This window comes from Hemitrygon akajei, chromosome 17, assembly GCF_048418815.1.
Source record: "Hemitrygon akajei chromosome 17, sHemAka1.3, whole genome shotgun sequence".
Lineage (NCBI taxonomy): Eukaryota > Metazoa > Chordata > Chondrichthyes > Myliobatiformes > Dasyatidae > Hemitrygon > Hemitrygon akajei.
The window spans coordinates 29,159,669-29,182,937 of record NC_133140.1 but is presented as its reverse complement, the minus strand read 5'-3'; the positions used below and the strand labels follow the sequence as shown (position 1 = coordinate 29,182,937).

Here is a 23,269-nt window from a genome sequence, read left to right as displayed (position 1 = left end):
ACCTACTTCCAGGCACTTCAAAACTATGCCCCCTTGTGTTAGCCATTTCAGCCCTGGGAAAAAGCCTCTGACTATCCACAAGATCAGTGCCTCTCATTATCTTGTACACCTCTATCAGGTCACCTCTCATCTTCTGTCGCTCCAAGGAGAAAAGGCCGAGGTCACTCAACCTATTCTCATAAGGCATGCTCCCCAATCCAGGCAACATCCTTGTAAATCTCCTCTGCACCCTTTCTATGGTTTCCACATCCTTCCTGTAGTGAGGCGAACAAAACTGAGCACAGTACTCCTAGTGGGGTCTGACCAGCGTCCTATACAGTAAACACAAGCATACGGTATTTGTACTTCGATAATAAATTTACTTTGACCATGGTTAGCTGTGCAACCACTTGCAATGCAATCTCAAGAAGCAGTGAAACGAGCTCGACATTTCAATGGACTGCTCCATGTGTCACTGTAGATGCTGCAAACCAGCCTAAAGCCAGAAGGCCTGGATAAAGTGGACACGAAGCAGGTGTTTCCAGTAGTGGGGGAGTCTGGAGCAGAGGACACAACCTCAGAATACAAGCATGTGCCTTTGGAATAGAGGCGAGGAGGAATTTCTTTAGCCAGAGGATGATGAATCAGTGCTGCAGAGGCCAAGTCACTGGGTATAGGCTGATAGGTTCTTAATGAGTAATGGTGTCAAAGGTTATGGAAAGAAGGCAGGGGAATTGGGTTGAGAGGGATAATAAATCAGCCATGGTGGAACAGACTTGATGGGCTGAATGGCTAATTCTGCTCCTATGTCTTATGGTCTAACACATGCCATGCAAGAATCATAAATATCATTGGAGAATCTTCCATCCTTATCACCAGTCGGAATGAATTTCACAGATGCTTTGAGGCACAGCGTTTATATATTCAGAGATACCGGATGGAAGAGTTACAAGACAGAATCCTTAAAACAGTTCTGAGAACTCGAAACACCAGTTCCATTTCTCTTCCCATAGATGCAGCCTAAATTTTGAGCATTTCCAGCATTTCTGTTTTTACCTTAAAACAGTTTACATGTTGAGATTTAAAGACTTTATGCAGACTGAATGCTACACTTTTGCTAAGCAAAGCTACCCTGCCTATTCAGATCACAGGGTGAATCCAGAGAAAAGTGTACACATAAAAATTACAGTGCTCTCAAAATCTTTCCCAACATTTTGTACCATGGGATAACAGGACAGAAACAGAGATGGAACGGATGTGGAAGCAAGTAGGGCTTAGGGGCGGGGGCAAAAGAAATGGAAGCCCTTTGGCTGAAGCCGAGCCTGCGAATCTCTGCAAGTCTGCTCAGAAGCCGAAGACCCATGTCTGCAAACCCCAGTTTGTGTCCGCCGGAGGCCTGCCCTGAGGTTAAAGTAGCGATTCCCAATGGGGGCAGTGATGTGTCAAAAAGGGGGGTTTTAGGGGAAATAGAAGTCATTGGGGGCAATCAAGATTCTTGGGGGGAGGGGCAGTAAACGGCACCCTAACTTCAGGCATGAGACCTGGCCAACCGTGTCAACTTGCTGCCATCGTCAACATGCGATAAGAGTTCCCAGTTTGTGCTAAGTTTTTAATTTTAATTTAGCCCCGTTAATGATAGATAAATACGTATGGTGTGATCTCTGAGTCTGAAGGTGGTGAAGCATTGACTTCCAATCCTGTTAACAGAACCTACAATGATGCATACCTGGAGTATGGGTTTTACTCTGTTCCCATCAGATCAGCGACGCTCCATGTATACTGTACTGACTAAAGAAGCCATGAAACCATCAAGATCGCAGGAACACTTCCATAAAAGACACCCTGAAAAGGCCGCTTATGGTAGGTATTACTCAGTTCCAGAAGATGAAAGAAGCATTTGAAAAGCGTTACAGGATTGTGTAGGGTGCGGCTGGGTGGGAGAGAGGAAAGGGGCTTGTTTTGATGCATTTGTGTTCTATGTTGTTCTACTGAGGATTGCGAGTGTGCTAGGTTGGTGTTGGAATGTGCGATGACACTCACAGGCGACCCTGCACATCCTCGGGCGTGTCGGTTGTTAACACAAAATGACACATTTCACAGTACTTTTTGATGTACACGTGATAAACATGAATCTTGAAGAGAAACTTATGGGTTACAGAAATAAAAGGAGGAAAGATAAACAAAAATAGCCATGAAAGGCGGGGGCTTGTGAGGGTGAAAATAAATGGAAAGATTATTTGCAAGTTAGAGCGAGGTCACTGGTCGGGGGTGCAAAATTTATCAAGGTCCACATTGTTTATCAGGTTCATGCATCATGACACCAAGATAAAGGCAGAGAAAACCACTGAGCTGCTGACATGGTTGGGTCTATGCCTTCTATTTTGCTGTAAATAACAGTTGTTTACTATAAATTTCTATTAAACACTGACTACAAGACTGACCGATGACAGTTAGTGCAGCTTTAGAGCTGTGTGTCAGACATGGCTATAAGCAGCACTGGGACCCCACAGGGGACCGTATTGGCTCCCTTCCTGATTACCCTGTATATCTCGGACTTCAGATACAACATTGAGTCACGTCATTGGCAGAAATTCTCTGATGATTCAGCAATAGTTGGGTGCATAAAGGGAGGATGGGAGGATGAATACAGGGCCCTGGTGGAGGACTTTGTCAAATGTTACAAGATGAATCATCTGCATCTCAACATCAGTAAGACAAAGGAGATGGTGATGGACTTTAGGAAGACTAAGCCTGCACTGCTCCCTGTTACTATTGATGGTGAGGACCTACAAGTACCTGGGGGTGCACCTGGATGACAGACTGGAGAGGAGCACCAACACAGGGCTATGTACAAGAAGGGCCAGAGTCACCTCTACTTCCTGAGGAGACTGGGGTCCTTTGGAGTATGCAGGCCTCTCCTTCACATGTTCCACCAGTCTGTTGTTGCCAGTACAATCTCCTATGCGGTGGTGTGCCGGGGCAATGGCGGTAGCACGGATGATACCAACAGGCTCAGTAGACAGACTAAGCTCTGTTATAGGGGTCAAACTGGACATACCAGAGGCTGTGGTGGAACAAAAGACCCTACAGAAAATCTTGGCAATTCTGGACAATGTTTCTCACCCTCTACGTGCCACCTTGGCTAAACAGAGGAGCACTTTTAGTAACAAACTAAGGCAACTGAAATGCTCCAAGGAGCACTATGTGAGGTCGTTCTTACCCTTGGCCACTAGGCTCTATAATGAATCAACCTATGGCTGGGGAGTGATGACCCCCCCCCCCCCCCCCCATTAGACTGTTCGTGCTAACTTATTTTTTTATTTTTTCTACTTCTCTTTCCATATTTCTACCTGTGCATGTGATGCTACTGTAACACTGCAATTTCATTTGAGATCAATAAAGTATTACCCCATGTGTGAAGTCCTGGAGGCTACAGACTTCAAGCAAAGGTCACACCTCTTGACTGCTAAGGTGCTTTCAGGCAACTCAAATTCAAGACTGACAATTCAGGAATGGAAGAGGAAAATTTTTCTGCAGATTACTTGCATCAATCCCTTGTCCTGAAAGTTTTCCAGCAAAGGGAAGCAAGTGACAGATAAAAAAAACAGCATTAAATGTAAATTTTTATCAGTGTGGCAAAGGGCAGAACATTCAATACTTTCACAACACAAAGATGAGGATTTATCAGCACAGTAAGTACAGAACAAATCATTTCACACCATTCTCATCACCATAGAAACCATGTTATCTTCCTGTATCACTTGCTACTCAAATGCATATGAACACAAGCTCTTGATGATAGATGGACAAGACTGCTAAATGCCAAATATATCCCTATTAGGAGACATCTAACCATCCAAAAGATATTAATACAAAGTAGCATCAGATCTGCAAGAATATAGATAAATATAGCCTCTATTAGTGAGCATTTTCCAGATTATATTCTCATTGGGCAGTCTTCACAATACAAGAGATTCTGTAGATGCTGGAAATGCAGAGCAACATGTCCAAACTGCTGGAGGAACTCGGTAGGTCAGGCAGCATCTATGGAAATGAATAAACAGTTGACATTTTGGGCAGAGATCCTTCATCAGGACTAGAAAGGAAGGGGGAAGATGCCAGAGTAAAAAGGGTGGGGGGGAGAGAAGGAGGACTAGCTAGAAAGTGATAGGTGGAGCCAGGTGGGTGATAAAGTAAGAAGCTGGTAAGTGATAGGTGGAAAATGTAAGGGGCTGGAGATTAATGAATGAACCTGATAGGAGAGGAGAGTGGATCATGGGAGAAAGGGGAGGAGCACTCAAGAGAGGTGATAGGCAGGTGAAGAGAAGAGGCCAGAGTGGGGTATAAAGGAAGAGTAGGGGTGTAGGAGGGAAATTACCAGAAGTTGGAGAAATTGATGTTCACGCCATCAAGTTGGAGGCTACTTAGACATAACATGGGGCGTTGCTCCTCCAACCTGGGAGTGCTTATCTGACGGGGTGGTGTAAGGACAACGACCTGGTCCTTAACACTTCTAAAACAAAAGAGATGATCGTTGACTTCAGGAGATCAAAGGACAGAGTACACACCCCTCTCCATATACATGGAGAGGTAGTGGAAAGTGAGGAAAACCTAAAGTTCCTTAGAGTTATGTTGTCAAAACAGCTGACATGGACCACCAGCACCTCACTGCTTGTAAAAAAGGCACAACAAAGACTCTTCTTCCTCAGAAAGCTGAAACAGGCCAAACTCCCACAAAAGCCGTTGCTTAACTTCTACAGAAGCACAATTGAAACCATCCTGACCGACAGAACCACAGTGTGGTGTGCCAGCTGCACGGCCACTGAGGGACGAGACCCGCATCGCATGGTGACGGCGGCCCAGCAAATTGTCAGGATGGAGCTCCCAGGACTGGACACCATCTATTCCAGCAGACTCAGGAGGAAAGCAATCAGCATAACCAGAGACATCACACACCCCGGCCACTCCCTGTCTGACCTGCTGTCATCCAGCAAAAGGTTCAGGTCACTAAAAGCCAGAACAAATAGACTGAGGAACAGCTTCTACCCCAGAGCTGTGGCCTCCATCACACCACTCCCACAGAGCAATGACTGAAACTGTGAGCACACACAAGGACTCAAATACTCGCACTAACGGCACTTTGTGCATTACTGTGACATTCTGGTGCTGCTGTAACTTATTTTCTGCCACTTATCTATATAATACTATTTTTCTATCACTGTCTTGTTTTTATCTACCGCTTTGTTTGATTGCCTGAGAGGAAGCCAAACAGAGTTTCATTGTAGCTATGTATAATGACAATAAAGATCATTCATTCAATTCAAAACAGGCGGCCATGGACTGACATGTCAGAACAGGATTGAAGATAGGAATTAAAATGGTTGGCCACTGGGAAGTTCCACATGTTGCAGATGGCGCAGAGGTGCTTGACAAAGCAGTCCCCAAATTTATGCCAGGTCACACCAATGTAGATGAGGCTGCATCAGGAGCAGGAGATACAGTAGATGACCCTAACTGATTCGCAGATGAAGTGTTGCCTCACCTGGAAAGAATATGGAGGTGAGAGAGGAGCTGAATGGGCAGGGGAGTTGAGTGGGGAGGGACAAATAGACACAGAGATCATGGAGGGACCGATCCCAGCAGAAAGTGGCGAGTGGGTGGCAGTTGGATGTAAAGATATCTTCTTTCAGGGTCCCTATTCCGACACCGACAGCAGTGGGAAAACTAATTTCAGGATGTTTAAAACAGAGATGTTCCGTCAAGTAAACATGTCAGAATTGCCCCAAAAATAACATTAGAAATACTATTAGAAATCAGTTTTAATAAAGTACCGAACCAAAATGGTACTGAAGACTTTGCATCGAAACAAAGTGCAAAGCCAGTTGTTTTTGGAGTTCCCACTGCGCATCAGTCTGCCATTGCGCAATTGAAAATGAGCTGTGAAGAGAAGATATAAGTTACATAAGTTCTGTGAGTAGCCATTTAAATAGATCAGCCTTCATCTTTGTGTCACAGTGACTCCTTGGATCAAGTCGTGCATTCTGACTCCAGTGATGAAGAAACAAGCTATTGACACAAATCAATCAGCCCGGATCAGTCATCTCTCAATCAGCCCTGATGCACAGTCTCAGTCCAAAGTGCCAACAGTCCCTTTGCCTCCACAGATGCTGGCCTCACTCGCTGTTCTTCCAGCAGGGTTCTTTTTTTAACCTCGTGGAACCGTTTGCCGTCTCTCTAGCTACATGATAGGAATGCTGCATTGCTGATGGAGGTGGGGATGGATAGGGTGAGGGTGAGGGGAATGGAGATGGTGGGGAGGATGGCAAGAGCGAGGGGGATGGGAAGGCGAGGGCAAGGGCGAGAGAAACGACACAGAAAATACCCTTTAGCCTATGATTCTGCATTGACAAACACCCTTTTTGCACAAATCACATTTTAATTTCCCAATGTTCTCACCTGCTCTCACCAGATTCTACCACTCACTCAAACACTAGGGGCAACTTACAGTGGACAATTAGCCCACCAACCTACACACCTTTGGCATGTGGGAGGAAAGCAGAGCACCTGTAGGCCAGAGAGAGAAATGCAAACTCCACACACATAGTGACAGAGTTCAGGATTGAACCCGCAGCTCCACTAAATGTGCCATTGTGCTGTGCTGCTGTAAAGCACCTTTGAAATTGTAACATATACTATACAAATGTTTTCCTCCTATCTGCTGCAGAAGCCATTTTAGGAAGGAAAAAGTCGTCATTCAAAATTACATGCCTGAAAGAAATTCTTAGAATTGACCAGAAACCTTCAGTCATGTAAAATTGTTTGCTCATTATAAAATAGGTTATCTTCGCCAGATTAAAGGTAGACAAATTAAATGATGCATGCAATCTCTCAGAAAACATGTTACACTTTATGTCTCTAAGTGAATTAATGTTGTTTAATGAGTCACAGCATTAATTTGAATCAAAATGTTACCAAAGAAATTGCTCCATTTCTCATTTCTTCATTGCTAAATGCAGGAAGCATGGATGAGAGAGAAAATACAGGTCTCAGGCAACAATATTATTAGTGCCTTGTAGCAATCTGAAGCTTGTAATCTGTGACACATACTATATTGATATATTTATTAATTATGTGGAAGATCTCAACTCCATCAGCTAGGAACAATGTTGTGCAAACAGACTAAACCCTCTCGCATTAAACTTCCCACCTAAAGAACAAAAACACATTGGTTTGACTATTTCCTCTTGAAGGCATTGGAGGAGGATTTCAGCTGAGGTTTGGCCCTTGTGTGTCATGATATGGGCCTAGGAATTCCACATCACGTTCTGACATGCTCTGCCTGCTGAGCAGCATGACTGTCTTAAGTTAACTGAATATATAAAATGAAATCCTACTAAACATCAAATTTGGAAGGATATAAATGAAACTTGCACCCACATTGGGTTTTGAGAGGTCTAAACTGTGTCCTTAAATGAGATGGTGGAGCCACTTTAGCAAACAACTGAAGAGTCTCAGCTTTTACTTTAGTAGGCCTCAATTGGGCTCTAGGTGCAGGGATCTGCTGGTGTGTTTGAGGTCCGCTCTGTTTCAGAACTAGCTTTCCCCCTGACCCGCAGTGGCCACAAGCACACTGGCTTGTGTGCTTGTATTTTACATTTAGACATGTCAGCCTCCCTGTATGTTGACTTTGGTTGCAGCTTGCCAAGGAAGCTGAGTGAGATTGGTGATCTGATGCTTGCAGTCAAGTTGAGGTGCTTTGAGAGAGGCCATGCTCCAAAAACCAACACTACAACTTGCCTGTGCAGTAAGAGACAGAGGCAGACCACCTCCCCTATGATAGGAAAGGCTGTACTTCATCACGGAGTTCAGCAGCACCAAAGGTCTCTGTTTTGTTGTTGGATATTACAGGGCACTGTGTGCCATTACTCTATTCAAGCTCAGCAGCACGTTATGCTTCCAATCAAACAGGAATTATGTGAGGAGTGTAACTCTGACAATTGATAATCTGAATGTCTAAATGGTCCAATAATCATCTAAAGGTTAGCTCAACAACAAAACAATTATAATTTCACATCTTGAGAGATGGTGACTCAAAATTCAGTTACAACAAAACACATATGCAACCCTCGGGTTCGGCCAGCATGCGTTTGTCTAGGGGAAGACAGCCTCTGGCCCAGCCAAACTGAGAAATCTCGTTTGTGTGGATGCTGTGTGATGTGTTGCCCAGTTACAAATCCGTACGGCAAAATATCACAGAGATACTCTCTGTGTCTTCTTATTAATGAGCAGAGCAAAACAATGATCAGCTCATTCTAATGTATTGCTGTGTCCATCCGTGATGCTTTATTCAGAGCTTGCTGGGAGATTGCTGTAGACTCTCCATTAGCAGTCTGTAGTTTCAACGGCTCATTGGAATTAATGGGTCCCGAATTGGAACCTTACCGAGGAGGGAGGCAGGGATAGAGACAGCACGGAGCACTCGGCTAGAGCTGAGCCACTCTTCCCTTTTTCCTTTCTCTTGCAGGCTGCAGTTCCAAAGCTTGTCACGTCATGAGACTGAAGGGGCAGTCACAGACTCCTAGCCTGGGCAAATGGCCTCAGGCCTAGCCTTGCCATGACAACTGCCAGCCTTGGGGAGTAGAGGAAGTAGCTGCCTCTCAGGCAATCACCACTCAACCAATCAGAGACGTGCTTCAAACTGCAAAGATGATTGGTGCAATGTGGTTTCACTCACTATGGCACTGCAAATATTCTGCCCCCATTGTTTGTGTATATATATAGACACACACACACACACACACACACACACACACACACACACACACACACACACACACACACACACACACACACACACACACACACACACACACACACACACACACACACACACACACACACACACACACACACACCTCTACAATTTACACTGATGTCATCCTGCATGAAAAACTAAAGCAAAATACATCTTCATAGAAAGTTGAGTAGGCACAGAGACAAAGCCTTTAATATACAGGAAACCTCACTGTTATCAGCAAGTCTGGGCATCCTGTGACCAAACTGTGAAGGCCACAAACAGGAAACAAAGTCTCCTCTCTTCCTCAGTGGTGAGCCCTGCTCCATGCTACTTTGAGAGACCATCTATTGTTGGTAAATCTTGTGCACGGATGGAGAAATTAGTCAGAATCTTGGGGCTGGAGATTTCAGATTATTTTGGAGAAAAGCCCCATCTTCTCCCCTCGCAAAAATGGTGGAGCCAATGACAAGGCCACCATCTCCAGAGCAGGAGCAGAAGGATTAAGAATAAAGAAATGATTCTCTACAACTCCCGCCCCAGGGTCTTCTCGCACTAAACTCTACCCGCCAAAGGTGCAATGCGTCCAGATGGCGGCTGTCAGACGTAGCAGAGATCTAACAGCAACTACAGGCAAGGATGCGGACATCATGCTGGTACTGCTGTGGCAGCAGGGAGGACCATGGTCAGGCCGAGTTTCTTGGCCTGTGGGGCATTACAGGTGGTGGTACTGCATATTGAAGCTGGTTGCTGTGTCCTCAACAGCATACACATGGCCGATCCACTCAATCTGCTGTGCAAGAGAAGTCTGTCACAGCTGAAAAGACCACCTTCTTTGTCTTCGCGATGCAGCTCCAATGACTTCCAAGACTCTTTGCCTTGTTCAGCATGGAGCAGTCCCCTGTAATGCCATCTCCAAAAACCAGCTTAACTTTCCCTGAAGCCGAGGACTGAAGCTCTCACAGTCGGGGAAAGGTTTGGATCCACACAACCCAGTTAACCTGGGTGCTGCTACCACAGATCTTCTTAGCCCAGTAAGGCAGACACCAAGTTGCACACTCTCCATTCAGACAGAGCTTGCACTCCAGCCTCTTGCACCAAGCAGAACCTTTCCTGGCCTGACTCCTATCCAATCAGGTTTGGTGTCTCTCCTCTTGCAGATCCTCGCCTGAACTGCTCTGTTAATTTCCAAGGCTTAGCAACTGGGATGTGAGCTTCAGGTACAGCAAATATCCTTTAGGGTTGGAATCCTGCTGTCCTTACCTGGTCTGGCCTACATGTGACTCCAGACCCACAAAAATGTGGTTGACTCTTAAATGCCCCCTGAAACGGCCTAGCAAGCCATCCAGTTGTGTCCAATCACTAAAAAGAAAATCATAAGGAATGGACCCAGACAGACAACCTGTCATCAACCTAAGCACTGGAAACAACATGGCAAAACCAGCCCTGTTGACCCTGCAAAGTCCTCCTTACTAACACCTGGGGACGTGCCAAAGTTGGGAGTAAGCTGTCTCACAGACTAGTCAAACAACAGCCTGACATAGTTGTACTAACAGAATCATACTCCACAGTTAACATCCCGAACTCCACTATCACCTTTCCTGACTATGTACTGTCTCACTGGCAGGACAGACCCAGCAGAGGTGGTGACACAGTGGCATACAGTAGAGAAGGAGTTGCCCTGGCAACTCTCAACATCGATTCTGGACCTCATGAAGTCTCGTGGCACCACGTTAAACATGGACAATGAAACCTCCTGCTGATTACCACGTACCGTCCTCCCTCAGCTCAAGAATCAGTACTTCTCCATGTTGAGCAGCACTCGGAGGAGGCACTAAGGGTGGCAGGGGCACAGAATGTACTCTGGGTGGGGACTTCAATGTCCATCACCAAGAGTGGCTCAATAGTACCACCACAGACCGAGCTGGTCAGGTCCTACTGGACAGAGCTACTAGACTGGGACTACAGCAGGTGGTGAGGGATCCAACACACTTGATCTCATTCTCACCAACTTGCCTGCCACAGAAGAATTTGTCCGTGACAGCATTGGTAGAAGTGACCACCACACAGTATTCGTGGAGACTAAATCCCATCTCCACATTGAAGAACCCTCCACCACGCTGTGTGGCACTACCACCGTGCTAAATGGGATAGACTTCGAACAGATCTAGCAGCACAAGACTGGGCATCTATCAGGCGCTGTGGCCATCAGCAGCAGCAGAATTGTACTCAAATGCAATCTGTAACCTCACGGACTGGCATATCCCCCACTCTAACATTACCACCAGGCCAGTGATCAACCCTGGTTCAACGAAGAGTGCAGGAGGGCATGCGGAGAACAACACCGGGCCTACCTCAATATGAGGCGTCACGATACAGGTCCACTTGCATGCCAAACACCATGAGCAGCCAGTAATAGACAGAGCTAAGCTTTGTAGTCCTTCCACATCCAGCTGTGAATGGCGGTGGACAATCAAACAACTCCCTGGAGGAGTCAGCTCCACAAATATCCCCATCCTCAATGCTAGAGGAGCCCAGCACACCTCTGCACAAGATGAGGCTGAGGCATTTGCAGCAGCCTTCGGTCAGAAGTGCCGAGGAGATGATCCAGCTCGGCCTCCTTCAGAAGCCCCAGCATCCCAGATGTCAGTATACAGCCAATCGGAATCACTCCACATGATGTCAAGAAACGGCTGAAAGCACTGGATACTGCCAAGGCTATGAGCCCAGACAAAATCCCGGCAATAGACTTGTGCTCCAGAACTTGCCATGCCACTAGCCAAGCTGTTCCAATACAACTGTAACACTGGCATCTACCTGGCAATGTGGAAAATTGCCCAGGTATGTCCTGAAGGTTGGCGTCATTCAATGTCTGCAGTGAGATGCTGATGATGTTCTATAGGACAGTTGTTGAGAGCGCCCTCTTCTTTGTGGTGGCGTGTTGGGGAGGAAGCATTAAGAAGAAGGACGCCTCACGTCTTAATAAGCTGATAAGGAAGGCGGGCTCTGTCGTGGGCAAAGTACTGGAGAGTTTATCATCGGTAGCTGAGCGAAGGGCGCTGAGTAGGCTACGGTCAATTATGGAAAACCCTGAACATCCTCTACATAGCACCATCCAGAGACAGAGAAGCAGTTTCAGCGACAGGTTACTGTCGATGCAATGCTCCTCAGACAGGATGAAGAGGTCAATACTCCCCAATGCCATTAGGCTTTACAATTCAACTGCCAGGACTTAAGAACTTTTTTTTAAAGCTATTATTAATGCTTTTTGAGTTAGTGATTTAGATGCATATCATATTATTACTGAGTTAAGTATTGTATGTAATGAGTTTTTGCTACAACAAGTGTATGGGACATTGGAAAAAATGTTGAATTTCCCCATGGGGATGAATAAAGTATCTATCTATCTATCTATCTATCTATCTGTACACAAGAAACAGGACAAATCCAACCCAGCCAATTACTGCCCTATCAGCCTACTCTCAATCATCAGCAAAGTAATGGAAGGGGTCATCAACAGAGCTATCATGCCGCATCTACTCGGCAATGACCTGCTTATGGATGCCCAGCTTGGGTTCCGTCAAGGCCAGTCACCTCCTTGGTCCAACAGTTAAATACCAGAGGTGAGGTGAGAGTGACAGCCTCGGCAGCAAGACAGCATTTGATCAAGGTGCCCTAGTTAAAATGGAGTCAAAGGGAATTAGGGGGAAAACCCTCCACTTGTCGGAATCATACCTGACACAAAGGAAGATGGTTGTGGTGGCTGGAGCTCAATCATCTATCTTTAGGACATCACTGCGGGACTTACTAAGGAAAGTGTCCTAGGACCAACCATCTTCAGCTGTTTCACTAATGACCTTTCCATCATAAGGTCAGAAGTGGGATGTTCGCAGATGACTGCACAATGTTCTGCACCATTCGTGTCTCCTGAGATGGTGAAGCAGTACATACCCAAAAGCAGCAGGACCTGGACAATATCCAGGATTGGGCTGGCAAGTGGCAAGTAACATTCACGCCACTCGCCTGGATGAGTGCAGCTCCATCAACACACAAGAAGCTTGACACCATCCAGTACAAGGCAGCCCACCTAATTGGTACCCCTTCCTCAGGCATCCAATCCCTCCACCATCAGCGAACAGTTGCAGCAGTGTGTACTATCTACAAGATGCACTGTACCAACACACCAAAGTTCCTAAAGCAGCACCTTCCAGACCCATGACCCCCACCACCTAGAAGGACGAGAACAGCAGATACTCGGGAACACCACCACTTGGAAATCCCCCTCCAAGTCACTCACCACCCTGACTTGGAAATCTTCGTTGTCCCTGGGACTCCCTCCCTAACAGCACTGGGGTTGTACCTACACCTCAGGGACTGAAGTGTTCAAGAAGGCAGCTCATCACCACCTTCTCAAGGGCAACTAGGGATGGGCAATAAATACTGGCTGAGCAGGTGACATGCACATGCCGTAAAGGAATAAAATAAAAGCTCACTGTGACTTCTTTGCAATGTTTGAACTATCTGCATGTTGTACAGAAGGGGTTTTGAGTGTTGAAGGAGAGGAGGGATATTGCAAGAGTGATTACAATGAGTATACTGTCATCTTTAATTGCTCTGGTCTGTGGCCAGCCTTGGGCTCTGTGATGGTCAAGTTCCTGAACCCTAGCACTTTACTTCAAAGCAACCTACACATAGCGCGGACGGGGGCTGTCAGCTCCTGTTCTGAGAGAGGAAAAGGTGTGTGTGTGTGAGTGTGTGTGTGTGTGAGTGTGTGAGTGTGTGTGTGTGTGTGTGTGTGTGTGTGTGTGTGTGTGTGAGTGTGTGTGTGTGAGTGTGTGAGTGTGTGTGTGTGTGTGTGTGTGTGTGTGTGTGTGTGTGTGTGTGTGTGTGTGTGTGTGTGAGTGTGTGGTGTGAGAGTGCAAGCTTTTGATTAAGCATATATGTGTCTGTATCTAGGTACATGTGAGTATGTGAAAATGAGTGAGTGAGGATGTGTACGACTGAGACAGAGACAGAGAGACCTTCCATCATTCAGGGCTGGTGTGGGTAATGTTGCAGCTGTGGTATACGTGTGGCATGGTATATGCGTGTATGGTGCATGTGACACTTGCGTGTTCCATGAGGCGAGGATGCACGGTTGCGATGTTGTTGCCAGAAGCTCTTGCTGGCTGTTTCTACTGACCATACCAGTGCACAAAATTATGAAACCTCTTCCTGCAGTGTGATTACACCCGTGGGACATCACCCCTGAAATGTTGCTCTCTCGTCAGCACCTCCCACTGGGGTTCACCTCACTCATCGGTGAGCCTCTAGACCGCTTTTCCAGAGGGCAGGATACCTTTTCTGTTGTCCACCCTTCAACCACGATGAGGGTACATCACACGCCTGTGCCCCAGCATACCACAAACTACACAGTGGTTTGGCGATGAATGCTTGTCTCTCCGCTGATGCTGACTGACCTGTCGTGCTCCATAATATTTTGGCGTTTTTACTTCAGATTACCAGCATCTACGAGACTTTGCTTTCTGGAACAATTTGCTGCCCAGGTTGGACGATGAAGAGCTGGAGGATGTGGATACGATCATGTGGATCGTAACAACTGATCTAGTGGATCTCGACAGAGTGATCTGTTTCTGTCTTTAACATCCTATCTAATGACGGGAAGTGAGTTGTGACAGTCACCCTGGTAACGTGCTTGTCAGAAAGTCTGTGGTAATCTGGAAAGAACGTGCCGGTTCTGTGAACATTAGTTATAAAAACAGGAGTCTTTTTTTTCTGAATGAGTCCGCCAGTTATGAATTTCTAATGAACCTGGGCTTCAGATGGAGAGCTATAAAAAGGAAACGGCACAGAAACCTCCCAGCCTAACAGCTTTATAAAGATGCAGCCAGAATTTCACAGACACCCACAGCTCGTAAAGGGACAAGTGTGTAAGCACATGTCACATTCAGATTTGTGGCAGCTTGTTATTTTACTCGTCAAGATAACAAATGACAGGCGATATTCCTGTTACTCTGCAGTAACGCAGCCATCACTTCTAAAATAAATTTGTTAAGTGATCTGGAGAGTGCCCTTGGTTATGTGATAATTGGCTTTGATCTACTTGAAACCCAGTAAATGGCTTCTGGGGATGTAACACGATTTATCACGGTCTGAAGACGCACCGGAACACAATGCCCGACAGATCAAGGATCAAGGCTCCTTTTACTTGTCCTGGGCATTTGTTTTACTTCAACAGCAAGTCCAATAAAGAGCCAGTGGAGGGACAGAGGATCAACAGACGAGAAATGGGGATAAGAAGCCAGAAAGACTGTATTTTGGAGATGGGGTAAACAGCCCCAAAGCTGTAGCCAATTAATACTTGAGCTGGCGGGATTCAAACACATTAAAAATACAAAGGAGATTATTCAATGATCTGTGCATTGAACATAAGGATGGACAATGGGAGGACGGATACCACCTGTGAGGTCATGAAAGCATAAATTTCCAGTTGGCCAAGCTCCCAACTGGCATGTGGAGACGGAGCAACGCAAGGGTGCAGTCTATTGCCCCCTGAAGTATTGTGACACTTGCCATCTGGGCACACCCATGGGAAAAGGTGTACAACTGGCTTCACTCAAGCACGTTTCCCTGTGAAAGTCGCATGTAAAAGTGAGTGCCAATAGTATTAATTATATCTAGCCCAAAACACTCAATGTTTTAGAAGCAGCTTCTTTTCCTCTGCCATCAGGTTTCTGAATGGTCAGCGAATATGTGAACATTACCCCACTAGTTTTGCTCTCTCTTTACACCACACATTATATATAATATGTAAATAGATGTTTATTATTATTGATGGTATATTTTATGTATTGCACTGTACTGATGCTGCAAAAACAACGAATTTCACAACGTTGCAGTGACAGTAAACCCGACTCTGAATCGGTATCCCTGGCACAGCACAACGCCATTCCCTCTCTTCAGGCTTCATTTCAATACTGTGTCAGAAGAAAAACACCGTGGCTTGGCTCTTTCCAAAGATGGTGTCAGAAATTGATTGCCGACTGTTACTTGCGTCCGTGCCATTCAATCGAAAATGCAGTCTTGCTGGAGTGAAACAGGGTAATGAACATTTCTTTGCAGTTCCACGTCACACAGAAAATTGTTCTGACACTTCCCAACAGGAGTTGTGCGTTCAGCATCATCAGTCTCCTCGTAACACTTCTTTTGGAGCACTACTGGGTAAATTAAGCCAGGTTCTCCTAAGGACTGTTGTTGGTCGCTCTGTGAACGATTTAACAGCTGCAGTGGCCTGGACCCCACTAAGGTACCTTCTTGTATTTGGCCCCAAAAGCTCAACATGGAACTGACATCTTCCCCACCCACCGATCTCACCCCTTGACCTCACCTCACAAACTCCCAACTCCTCCATATCCCTGAGGCCCTGAAACCCCCAAAGCTCTGACTTCTGCTGAGGCCCGAGCCCATTAATCTCCCGAGACCCTGACACTTGCCACTTCCACTGGCCCTCGAACCTCCATCTCTCTGAAGTTCAAGCCTGCAGTCTCAAACTTCTGGACTCCTGAAACCATTCTCCCCACCCCTCTTACCACATCCACCCCAACCTTCTGTTCCTCTCTGGCAAACTCTCCTTTCTTCCCTCCACCTTTAATCCTCCTTTTCACTCTACCGATGACCAAAACACACTCTTACCCCATGCACTGGTCTCCTCTCAGCCTCTTCTGTTCCCCTCACCTCTAATCAGGCCTCTGTCTGCTGGCCCCCAATCTCTGACACTGGGCAACAGCTGCCTCTGAATGGGACCTCCCAAGAAAGTATCTTTGGACCCCCCCCCCCCCCCCCCAATGCTCAATATTTTATTGTCTCCTCACCCACCTACCAACCCCAACATCTGATTCATCCTATCACAAGTGTTTGCTGAAACAGTAACACTCTGGACTCAAATTCGCAAAGGCACGCCCACAGTTGAAATGGCTGCCATAACCGAGTAAAGGACATCAATATATATACATTGCATCCGGTGCTCCCGGTGCGGCCTCCTCTACATCGGTGAGACCCGACGCAGATTGGGGGACCGCTTCGTCGAGCACCTCCGCTCCGTCCGTCACAATAGACAGGATCTCCCGGTTGCCACCCACTTCAACTCTGCCTCTCATTCCCATCTAGATATGTCCATACATGGCCTCCTCTACTGCCATGATGAGGCCAAACTCAGGCTGGAGGAGCAACACCTCATCTATCGTCTGGGTAGCCTCCAGCCTAGTGGTATGAACATTGAATTCTCCAATTTTCAGTAATTCCCTATCCCAGGTCCCTCTCTGCCTCTCGCCCCTTTCAACTTTCTGCTTCTTTATCTCTACAGTTCTTTCATGCTTATCCCCTCCCCTCCCCCCTTTATCTTTCCTCTGATTGGTTCTCCACCTGGCGCCTCTAGGCCCTACCCCTCCCCTATCTCTATTACTGGGCTTCGGCCCTCTCTTCCCTCCCCCATTCCTGATGAAGGGTCTCGGCCCGAAACGTTGGCTACTCTTTTCTCACGGATGCTGCCTGACCTGCTGAGTTCTTCCAGCGTTGTGTACGTATTCTTTGATCCACAGCATCTGCAGTTGTATTTTTGTGTTTTGAATATATATACTGTATATTAATACTTTACATTAGTTGCTCACTGTAAAAATTGCAGTTTAGATTTAGGAGTGTCTGGTGTCACTGAGTCATAAACAGCATCCAGTAGATCAGCCATGGTAACGTGACCTCACTGACCTATTGGTTGCTCAGAAGCCGTAATAAGGGCCGATCATTCAGCGACAACAAAGGCAGAACTTCATGGCTTATGATCAGCAACAAGGTTTTCTTTCGTTTGTTAAGGATCTGACTAGAATACCACATTTGCCTGCTGACATAAATTTTCAAGGTAGCATGAAGGAAGGTGGTGAAGCTTCTACTTACAGTGAACATCAGCTGGCAACCGCCAAGGATATAATCCAGGAAGGAATAATTCCTGATGATCTGAAGTAAATGAAACCAGAACAAGAGCATCTGTATAGTCCCGTTTACATATTTTAAAATAATTTATCGGCTTTTGTATAATGAGTTAATTTACACATTATTATAACCACAGGTCACACTGTTGCAGACAACCTTCACAAATTATTCACATAATTAGTGTGCTAAGACTGTTGAAATCTTATTAAAATAGATTGTTTTGCTAATTTTTCCAGCAATTAGACTTTGAACAAAAAGCTGCATCTTAGAAAGATGTAAGTTTTACCTTGCACGATTTAATAACAATTATTCCCGAATTCTTGTAAGTCTTCTTCTTCTTTTGTTTCTTTGAATTAATGCATTCTAATTCTACCTGAAAGCAGCAGAGGAGAATCTCTTTAGATTGTTGAAGAGAAGTGAAGGTTACTTTTTAAAAATACTTTGAGGGCCATCTCCTTTGCAAACTGGAAACCATTCATTTCTTTTAACAATAAGTTTTCTAAAGAATTAAATGGCTCATTTTGACTGCATGTTTTCCCACTGGAATCCAGAGTCTCACAACCATCCACCTCCATCCCTTCACTGTGGCATCTTCTGTCAACTGAAAGGAAGCAGTGTACAAATGGTCGTCATGGAGATAACTCCGGCCTACAGTATCTCATTCCATCAGAGAGAACAGAAGAGGGATTAAAACAGATGACAAAAGTACATGGACGAGGCGCCAAGTACGTGCCTACGGTGAGCTGATACCTGCTTTAAACGCTTTAAGAATAAGGAGCTAGTATAAAGGAAAAAAAACAGCAGCACCTGGAAATCCGAGATAAAAGTAGAAGACTTTAATTTGCAGGTGAGTGGCAGAGCGCCTTCACACCTCCAGTGTCTCAGGTTCAATCCAAACTCTCCGTGCTTCGTGTTTGACCTGAGGTCGTGCGGGTTTCTGCCGACATTCCAAACATGCGGGTTTTTATGTTAAGCATTCACTATAGGTTGTAGGGAAGGTGAGGAACAGGTCCTGATGGGTGCTGGGTTGTTTCCCTGCTGTGACTAAGAGAAGAAGAAAGGGGGTAAAGGTAACGAAGATAGTGGTCACACTAGAGTGGAGGCGGGTGAAGGGAGACTGAATGCCAGTTCCATCTGAGAGAGGGTGGCGAAGGCTTGCCAAATGCCAAAGGCAGACTGGGCGACCACTTAGCAGAATTTCTCTATCACACTGCCCTGCGCTTCCATTCCCCAGTCCTGCAAATCCCCATCGAACCCCCCAAACTGATCTCTCTGCCATTCTTTTACCACGAAGCCCAATGCCAACAGCAGGAACCTCACTTTCTGATATAGCCCAAGACTTAAACAATAGATGCTAGAATTTCAAATAACTGTCTTTTCCCAGCATATTGGAACAGACCAGCTCTGCTAAAAGACCTGCAGAACCTTCAGATGAAGTAAGTACCTTAAATTTTAAGGGACGTCCATCAGATTAAAGCAGCACTTCATTAAGGAAATACTTTGTTACAATGAGGGTACGAGGCAGTACAATACCAAGAAAATAAAATTGGAGGTGGTATAACAGAGTCGAGATTTATCCAATACATTCATTAGGTTTTAGGCCCAAGAGATTTAATAGAGCTTTTTATTCAAAATTGTGAAGGATGTGGATGCAGTGAATGGAATTTGCAGTCTCCTGTTGGAAGCAGGAACAGGAAGAATAGATTTAAATTTGCCAGTGGATGAATAAGCAGAGTGGAATGTTTTCCTACCAGGAATATCTGAGGCAGGAACAATGGCATATTCTGAAGGAAGAGCTGTACAAATATTTGAAGTAGTACTGTAGGGTGAGCCTGGAGGACAAGTAATAGCACAGAATCCAACCAGGATATGATCAGCCAATGACCATCCAGATGAGCAGTTTTGGGCCCCTTGTGTTGACATTGGAGAGGGTTCAAACCTTTGCCTTTGAAAGCCCTCAGCAATGTGTTATAAGGTCATATAATTCCTCAGACCATCGTGCCCATGTGAAGCATTTGGCCCAAATCTACACTGACCCCATTTACTCACCTTAGGTCCATACCTGTCTAAATATATTTGACAGACAGACAGACAGACAGACATACTTTATTGATCCCGAGGGAAATTGGGTTTCGTTACAGCTGCACCAACCAAGAATAGTGAAGAAATATAGCAATATAAAACCATAAATAATTAAATAATAATGTTAATCATGCCAAGTGGAAATAAGTCCAGGACCAGCCTATTGGCACAGGGTGTCTGACACTCCGAGGGAGGAGTTGTAAAGTTTGATGGCCACAGGTAGGAATGACTTCCTATGACGCTCAGTGTTACACCACCGTCAGAGAGCCCAGTTCCACCCCCACAACATCATTGGCCTTACGAATGAGTTTGTTGATTCTGTTGGTGTCTGCTACCCTCAGCCTGCTGCCCCAGCGCACAACAGCAAACATGATAGCACTGGCCACCACAGCCTCGTAGAACATCCTCAGCATCGTCTGGCAGATGTTAAAGGACCTCAGTCTCCTCAGGCAATAGAGACTGCTCTGACCCTTCTTGTAGACAGCCTCAGTGTTCCTTGACCAGTCTAGTTTACTGTCCATTTGTATCCCCAGGTATTTGTAATCCTCCACCATGTCCACACTGACCCCTTGGATGGAAACAGGGGTCACCAGTGCCTTAGCCCTCCTCAGGTCCACCACCAGCTCCTTAGTCTTTTTCACATTAAGCTGCAGATGATTCTGCTCACACCATGTGACAAAGTTTCCCACCGTCGCCCTGTACTCAGCCTCATCTCCCTTGCTGATGCATCCAACTATGGCAGAGTCATCAGAAAACTTCTGAAGATGGCAAGACTCTGTGTTGTAGCTGAAGTCCGAGGTGTAGATGGTGAAGAGAAAGGGAGACAGGACAGTCCCCTGTGGGTCCCAGTGCTGCTGACCACTCTGTCTGACACACAGTGTTGCAAGCGCACGTACTGTGGTCTGCCAGTCAGGTAATCAATAATCCATGACACCAGGGAAGCATCCACCTGCATCACTGTCAGCTTCTCACCCAGCAGAGCAGGGCGGATGGTGTTGAACGCACTGGAGAAGTCAAAAAACATGACCCTCACAGTGCAGGTGTGGATCTCAGTAAAGCTCTTCATATGAATGGCTCGTCTCCCTGTGTAGTTTGCCACATTAACACACTTTTCTTTAAAAATGATCTCTTTAATTTCTTTAATAATGATTGTCTTTGATTCCATCATCTCCTCACAGTGAGTTCCAGGTATCAATCAAACTCATTCTATGAATAAAATTCCACTTAAATCCTTTTTAAAGCTCCTTTCTCTCACCGTAAGCTTATGAGTATTTCAACAGAACCAGATCTTGACCAGATTTGCATCTCTCGCTGCAGCAAGTTGGCTAGGAGTGCTTCGAAATGAGGCACCAAGCACTGCCTCACTCCTCAGACTATCCTAGCTTGACCAGGTGTGGATCTCGGTAAAGCTCTTCATATGAATGGCTCGTCTCCCTGTGTAGCTTGCCACATTAACACACTTTTCCCATTACCAAATGACCTCTCCAGGTTCCACCCAAATGGATCATACACACCCACCCAGTGGAAATGAATATGGAAACTACATCACTGGCAAATGTGATTCACCAGATACCGACTGTCACTCACGATAAATGAAGGACGAAAAACTTGAGCTAACTGTTCACTGATTGAAGTATAAACTCTTCAAAGATATTGTGCCTCCACCTGAAAAATCACGAGGGATATTTTGCCAATGAGTTTAAATTAAATTGGCCTATTACTGAGCCAGAACCCATCATTATCAGTTCATTATCTGAATCTTATTCCAGAGATTCTCGGACAAATTCCATGTTGCCCTAAAAGTCAACACTGAGGCAAGGCCACAAAGTGTAGGTGGGTCTTTTGGATACAATAGTAAACCAAGTGTCTCAGGTAGGTACCAATGTTCTCATGATGCAACCACAAACGAGGAGCAGCGTAGTGTCCGACCCCGTATTCTCAAACAACAAAACGGATGGAAGATCATCTGGTTATTATAGCCAGTGGAGATGGCAGGCATGACTTTTGCTTTAACCAGAGTTATGAGAGTGATGATGAAGATGGGAGATGGGGAAAGAGGCAGCAATACCTGGTGGTGGGCAAGGAGATCCCTCCCATTCCAGCGCTGGTGAAAATCTTGATATAAGATTGCGCTGAATTGTCCAAGTTCAGTTCAAGTTTATTGTCGTTCAACTATACATGCGTACACCGCCGAATGAGACAGCTATACCTGCGTACACCGCCAAATGAGACACCTAGACCCGTGCACACCGCCGAATGAGACACCTAGACCCGTGCACACCGCCGAATGAGACACCTAGACCCGTGCACACCGCCGGATGAGACACCTAGACCCGTGCACACTGCCGAATGAGACACCTAGACCCGTGCACACTGCCGAATGAGACACCTAGACCCGTGCACACCCCCAAATGAGACACCTAGACCCGTGCACACCCCCGAATGAGACACCTAGACCCGTGCACACCGCCGGATGAGACACCTAGACCCGTGCACACCCCCGAATGAGACACCTAGACCCGTGCACACCGCCGAATGAGACACCTAGACCCGTGCACACCCCCGGATGAGACACCTAGACCCGTGCACTCCCCCGAATGAGACAGCTAGACCCGTGCACACCGCCGGATGAGACAGCTAGACCCGTGCACACCGCCGGATGAGACACATAGACCCGTGCACACCGCCCAATGAGACACCTAGACCCGTGCACACCGCTGAATGAGACACCTAGACCCATGCACACCGCCGAATGAGACACCTAGACCCGTGCACACCGCTGGATAAGACACCTAGACCCGTGCACACCGCCGAATGAGACACCTAGACCCGTGCACACTGCAGGATAAGACACCTAGACCCGTGCACACCCCCGAATGAGACAGCTAGACCCGTGCACACCGCCGGATGAGACACCTAGACCCGTGCACACCCCCGAATGAGACACCTACACCCGTGCACACCCCCGAATGAGACACCTAGACCCGTGCACACCCCCGAATGAGACACTTAGACCCGTGCACACCGCCGGATGAGACACCTAGACCCGTGCACACCGCCGAATGAGACACCTAGACCCGTGCACTCCCCCGAATGAGACACCTAGACCCGTGCACACCGCTGGATAAGACACCTAGACCCGTGCACACCCCCGAATGAGACACCTAGACCCGTGCACACCCCCGAATGAGACACCTAGACCCGTGCACACCCCCGAATGAGACACCTAGACCTGTGCACTCCGCCGAATGAGACACCTAGACCCGTGCACACCCCCGAATGAGACACCTAGACCCGTGCACACCCCCAAATGAGACACCTAGACCCGTGCACACCCCCGAATGAGACAGCTAGACCCGTGCACACCGCCGGATGAGACAGCTAGACCCGTGCACACCGCCGGATGAGACAGCTAGACCCGTGCACACCGCC

General features: G+C 46.6%; 1 protein-coding gene across 5 annotated transcripts in view; it reads right to left on the bottom strand.

The window, feature by feature from the left end:
* Positions 1 to 23,269, bottom strand: part of cpne2 (copine II) — a 258,097-nt gene that overhangs the window by 137,766 nt on the left and 97,062 nt on the right. For all 5 annotated transcript variants that reach the window (XM_073069841.1, XM_073069840.1, XM_073069839.1 and 2 more), the window contains 2 exons: positions 18,042 to 18,128; positions 17,720 to 17,779 (listed from right to left, as the gene is read on the bottom strand). In XM_073069841.1, coding sequence (XP_072925942.1) covers positions 17,720 to 17,779; positions 18,042 to 18,128 — 147 coding nt within the window. The remainder of the gene's footprint in view (positions 1 to 17,719; positions 17,780 to 18,041; positions 18,129 to 23,269) is intronic.